Source organism: Triticum urartu, chromosome 6A, assembly GCF_056163025.1.
Source record: "Triticum urartu cultivar PI428250 chromosome 6A, HENAU_Tu73, whole genome shotgun sequence".
In the NCBI taxonomy this organism is placed as follows: Eukaryota; Viridiplantae; Streptophyta; class Magnoliopsida; order Poales; family Poaceae; genus Triticum; species Triticum urartu.
In genome coordinates, this window is record NC_141878.1 from 417,344,640 (window position 1) to 417,350,528 (window position 5,889).

The 5,889-nt window shown below is 53.2% G+C and overlaps 1 protein-coding gene across 1 annotated transcript; it reads left to right on the forward strand.

The window, feature by feature from the left end:
• On the forward strand, positions 1–1,975 carry LOC125512140 (putative inorganic phosphate transporter 1-4). Its single transcript, XM_048677219.2, has one exon. It carries the CDS (start codon positions 68–70, stop codon positions 1,667–1,669), a length of 1,602 nt encoding a protein of 533 aa, XP_048533176.1. The 5' UTR covers positions 1–67; the 3' UTR covers positions 1,670–1,975.
• Positions 1,976–5,889: the final 3,914 nt, after the last annotated feature.

A 5,889-nucleotide genomic window follows, 5' to 3' on the forward strand; every position in this document is an offset into this window, starting at 1 on the left:
CGAGGGCCGTCTTGAATCTTGCTTTGCACCGGCCAACAAGTGTGGACGGGGAGACGGCGCGCGGGCCATGGCACGGCAGCAGCTGCAGGTGCTTCACGCGCTGGACGTGGCGAGGACGCAGAGGTACCACGCGTGGGCGGTGGTGATCGCCGGCATGGGCTTCTTCGCCGACGCCTACGACATCTTCTGCATCACCCTGGTCACCAAGCTCCTCGGACGCATCTATTACCAAGTCCCGGGCCAACGAGAGCCCGGGATGCTCCCCCGCCGGATCGAGGCGGCCATCAACGGCGTCACCTTCTGCGGCATGATCGTGGGCCAGCTCTTGTTTGGCTGGCTCGGCGACAAGGTCGGCCGGAAGAAGTTCTACGGCAAGACCATCATGCTCATGATCATGGGCTCCTTCCTCTCCGGCTTGTCGTTCGGGAACACGGCCGACGGCGTCATGGCCACGCTCTGCTTCTTCCGGTTCTGGCTCGGCGTCGGCATCGGCGGAGACTATCCGCTCTCCGCGACCATCATTTCCGAGTACTCCAACAAGAGGACGCGCGGGAGCCTCATCGCGGCCGTGTTTGCCATGGAAGGGTTTGGCATCCTCGCAGGTTGCATTGTCACCTTGGTCGTCTCCGCCACGTTCCAGGCGCGCTTCGACCCGCCGACGTACGCGGAAGACCCCATGGCCTCGGTCCCGCCGCAGGCTGACTACGTGTGGCGCATCATCCTCATGGTGGGCGCCATCCCAGCCGTCTTCACCTACCGCTGGAGGGTGATGATGCCGGAGACGGCGCGCTATACGGCGCTGGTCGCCCGCGACGCCGAGAAGGCCGCGCGCGACATGTCCAAGGTGCTCAAGGTGGAGTTCAGCGGCGAGCAGGACAAGATCGAGGGCTTCACCAAGGACAGGGACTACGGCGTCTTCTCCCGCCGTTTCGCCCGCCGCCACGGCTGGCATCTCGTCGGCGCCGTTGCGTCCTGGTTCGTGCTCGACATCGTCTTCTACTCCCAGATCATTCTCCAGGAGGAGATCTTCAGGGACATCAAGTGGATCCCCGAGGCAAACAGCATGAGCGCGCTCGAGGAAGCGTACCGCGTCGCCCGTGCACAGGCGATCATCGCGCTCTGCGGCACACTACCTGGCTACTGGTTCACCATCGCCTTTGTGGACGTCGTCGGGCGGAAGGCCATCCAGTTCCTCGGCTTCACCATGATGAAGGGTCTCATGCTCGTCGTCGCCGGCTTCTACCACCAACTGACGCAGCCTGGCCGGCGAATCTGGCTGGTGGTCATGTACGCCTTCACCTTCTTCTTTGCCAACTTCGGGCCCAACAGCACCACCTTCATCATACCGGCCGAGATTTTTCCGGCGCACGTCCGGACGACCTGCCACGGGATATCGTCAGCGGCAGGCAAGGTCGGCGCCATTGTCGGGACGTTTGGCTTCCTGTACGCCTCGCAGAGGGCGGACGGCAGCAATGAGACGGAGACCGGGTACCCGTCGGGCATCGGCGTGCGTGCCTCACTGTTCGTGCTGGCCGCGTGCAATGTGTTGGGAATAATTTTCACCTGTCTCCTGCCTGAGCCGAACGGGAGGTCACTGGAGGAGGTGTCCGGCGAGCCCATCAACGGGGAGGACGCAGATTTGGGTGATTCCAAGGTTCTTCCCTTGTAGAACCTGCCTGCACGTAGGCTGTGTGCACCACTCGATGAAAAAGAAGCTGTTTGAATGTGTGTTGTGCTGGGAACCCGGGATTGGGATTAGATGCATTCCAAGGACCCTACGTACACTGCGTTTGACAATTATCGCGGAGGGGAAATGTGAATTAAGAGGAAGGAATTGTCGAGATTAGACTTACGATTTCTCATTTTACTAGTAAGTATGCGCGTGCAACTTATGTTTTGATCGACACACATAGTTTTTTTAGGACAAATACACATGGTTTAGAACCAATTCAATTGGACATATCACAAGTATGCAAGCCAAATGTGCACACATCAATACTATTCTAGTGTCTCTTCTTTCTCCTGATGCTTGATATTGTTTCTCCTCTTTGATATTGATCACACCACATCTTCCTCCACAACTCCTATCACCATATGCAACCACTTGTGCTCCTCTCGAGGCCCATCTTTGTTCCCTTATTGTTATGTCTCCCACCTTGTTAGCCACAATAGAATCTTAACCGTTGGTACAAATTTGAACGATGAAAGAAAAGATGTAGAAAGAAAGAACATACATAATTGCAGCATATTCGACAGCCTTTCGACTTCTGTAGAATATTCCTTTTCCTACTCATTACATGCAACGAAAATGGTACTCAAATTTGCAACTCATTACATGCAAACACATAGGAAACAACAAAAGCTTATCAGTTGATCACTAAAATAGAAGTACTGAAATATTCTTTACAGATAGCATCAAATAAATTCATCCATCGTACTTCAAGTAATCAACATCAGCTTATTACACATATGTAGTCAACAAAAGTCAAGACTAGTCAACCAGAGTCTAAAAGGTCAATAATAGTCCAAGCAAGCTCCCACAGGTCCAGGCAAGCCACCCCAGTCAACAGTAGTCCAAGCTGGATTTCAAGGTCAACAAGTCAAAAGAAAAAGACCGCGTAAAAAAATAAGTCAAAGGAGAAGGCAAGAGTAAAGAAACTCAAGCCCCCCCCCCCCCCCCACCCAATGATGTAGGGATTCTCCCCTCAATGGGGGGCAACCCACCTCCTAGCCCAACAAAGAGCACACACATGGGCCAAAGGACGGAAAATTACCCCCCTGCTTGCTTCAAGGGTAGCCTTAGAGCATCTCTAGTAGACCCTCAAACCGTGCCATCCAGCATAATAACCGTCGGTTTGCGGGACGGAGCACGTAAACCCGACCCGAATAGATCCCTAGATCGGTCGTCCCGGATTTTTTTGGGATCCTGAATCTGCAAGCCCATTTCCTCCATATCTACGGGATTTCACCCGATTTTGTCGGTCCCGTTTCCTTTGGTGCGAAAGCATTTCCGTAGGCTTCACTTCCCGCCACCACTCCCTGCCGCCGCCGTCGCACATCCCCGCCAGTTCTTGCTGCCCCCTCGGCTTCCCCGCGCCGCATCCATTCCACCAAGTTTCACCACAGGGGTGGTCATTTGTTTCCGGGGCTCGCGGCCGGCGTCGGTGCCATGGATCCGCCTTGGAGCTTGGCGCGCGGTCTTGTAGCAGGTGGATCTGGTTGGTTCCGGTGCGGTGAGCCTCGACATCCGTGGGATTCGCCCATGTGCCTCGGAGGAAGGGGGAAGCTCGGCTTTGCTTCGGTCGTCGGGGAGAAGAACAGACCGGTGCGATGCTGCTTTACTTGGGCGGCGGGGGCGAAGAAAGGGACCTTGCGGCTTTGCTTCGGCCGACTTTAGGTGAGGTATGTCCAACACCCTCCTGTTTGTGCTCGATTTGGTTGGGAGTAGGTTCAATTGAAATTCATGGACGTTTCATGTGCATTTAGTAGATGGATTGGAGTTCCTCCGATGATTCGGACATAGAAGAGACGATCATTGCTGATGATCTCGACAACCTAGTGGTGTTGCATCTCATGGGCAAATTTGAGGCGGGACCGAAGAAAAAGCGGCGCGGATCCATGGTCGGCCGGCTCTGCATTCCTCGCAACTGAGCTCTCTGCAACAAGATGCTCATGAAGGACTACTTCGTCGAGGCACCGACATATTCGTCTCACCTCTTTCGTAGGCGATATCGAATGCGTAGGTCACTTTTCGTGCGCATTGTCGAGGCTTGCGAGCAAAATTGTCGTATTTTCACTCGACGTAGGAATGCCGCCAGTTTGATTGGCTTTAGTGCATATTAAAAAATATCGGCGGTGATGAGAGTGGTTGCATATGGTGTTCCCATCGGCTACGCGGATGAATATCTTTGGATTGGAGAAGATACCACCATCAAATGTGTCCATGTCATTGTGAAGACAATGATCCGGGTTTTTGGCCCAGAGTACCATCCATCTCCAAATGAAGAAGAAACAAAGAATCTCATGGCAATGAACGAAGCAAGGGGATGGTCGAGCATGCTAGGTAGTATTGGTTGCATGTGTTGGAGGTGGAAGAACTGCCCGATTGCTTGGGCACGATAATACACCAGCCACAAACGTAAACCCATCTGAAAGGATCGATATGGTTGACTAGAGGGGGGGGGTGAATAGGCAACTAACAATTTTTAGCTTTTCTTTAGCAATTTAAACTTTGCATCAAAGTAGGTTGTCTAGATATGCAACTAGGTGAGCAACCTATATGATATAATACTGATAGGAACACAAGCAAGCAAGATATATGAAACAAATAAGCTTCCACAAGTAAAGGAACGAGATAACCAAGAGTGGAGACGGTGGAGACGAGGATGTGTTGTCGAAGTTCCTTCCCTTTGAGAGGAAGTACGTCTCCGTTGGAGCGGTGTGGAGGCACAATGCTCCCCAAGAAGCCACTAGGGCCACCGTAATCTCCTCACGCCCTCACACAATGCGAGATACCGTGATTCCACTATTGGTGCCCTTGGAGGCGGCGACCGAACCTTTACAAACGAGGTTGGGGCAATCTCCACAACTCAATTGGAGGCTCCCAACGACACCACGAAGCTTCACCACAATGGACTATGGCTTCGCGGTGACCTCAACCGTCTAGGATGCTCAAACACCCAAGAGTAACAAGATCCGCAAGGGATTAGTGGGGGAGAATCAAATATCTCTTGGTGGAAGTGTAGATCGGGGCCTTCTCAACCACTCCCGAGCAAATCAACAAGTTTGGTTGGCTAGGGAGTGAGATCGGGCGAAAATGGAGCTTGGAGCAATAATGGAGCTTAGTAATGGAAGAGTGTTGGGGAACGTAGTAATTTCAAAAAAAAAAATCCTACGCACACGCAAGATCATGGTGATGCATAGCAACGAGAGGGGAGAGTATGATCCACGTACCCTTGTAGATCGACAACGGAAGCGTTAGCACAACGCGGTTGATGTAGTCGTACGTCTTCACGGCCCGACCGATCAAGCACCGAAACTACGGCACCTCCGAGTTCTAGCACACGTTCAGCTCGATGACGATCCCCGGACTCCGATCCAGCAAAGTGTCGGAGAAGAGTTCCGTCAGCACGACGGCGTGGTGACGATCTTGATGTTCTACCGTCGCAGGGCTTCGCCTAAGCACCGCTACAATATTATCGAGGAGTATGGTGGAGGGGGGCACCGCACACGGCTAAGAAAACGATCACGAGGATCAACTTGTGTGTCTATGGGGTGCCCCCTGCCCCCGTATATAAAGGAGTGGAGGAGGGGAGGGCCGGCCCTCTCTATGGCGCGCCCTAGGGGAGTCCTACTCCCACCGGGAGTAGGATTCCCCCTTTCCTAGTCCAACTAGGAGTCCTTCCATGTAGTAGGAGTAGGAGACAAGGAAGGGGAAGAGGGAAGAGAAGGAAGGAGGGGGCGCAGCCCCTCCCCCTAGTCCAATTCGGACTAGGCCTTGGGGGGGCGCGCGGCCTGCCTCTCCCTCTCCCCTAAAGCCCAATAAGGCCCATATACTTCTTCTCCCGTATTCCCGTAACTCCCCGGTACTCCGAAAAATACCCGAACCACTCGGAACCTTTCCGATGTCCAAATATAGTCGTCCAATATATCGATCTTTACGTCTCGACCATTTCGAGACTCCTCGTCATGTCCCCGATCTCATCCGGGACTCCGAACTCCTTCGGTACATCAAAACTCATAAACTCATAATATAACTGTCATCGAAACCTTAAGCGTGCGGACCCTACGGGTTCGAGAACAATGTAGACATGACCGAGACACGTCTCCGGTCAATAACCAATAGCGGAACCTGGATGCTCATATTGGCTCCTACATATTCTACGAAGA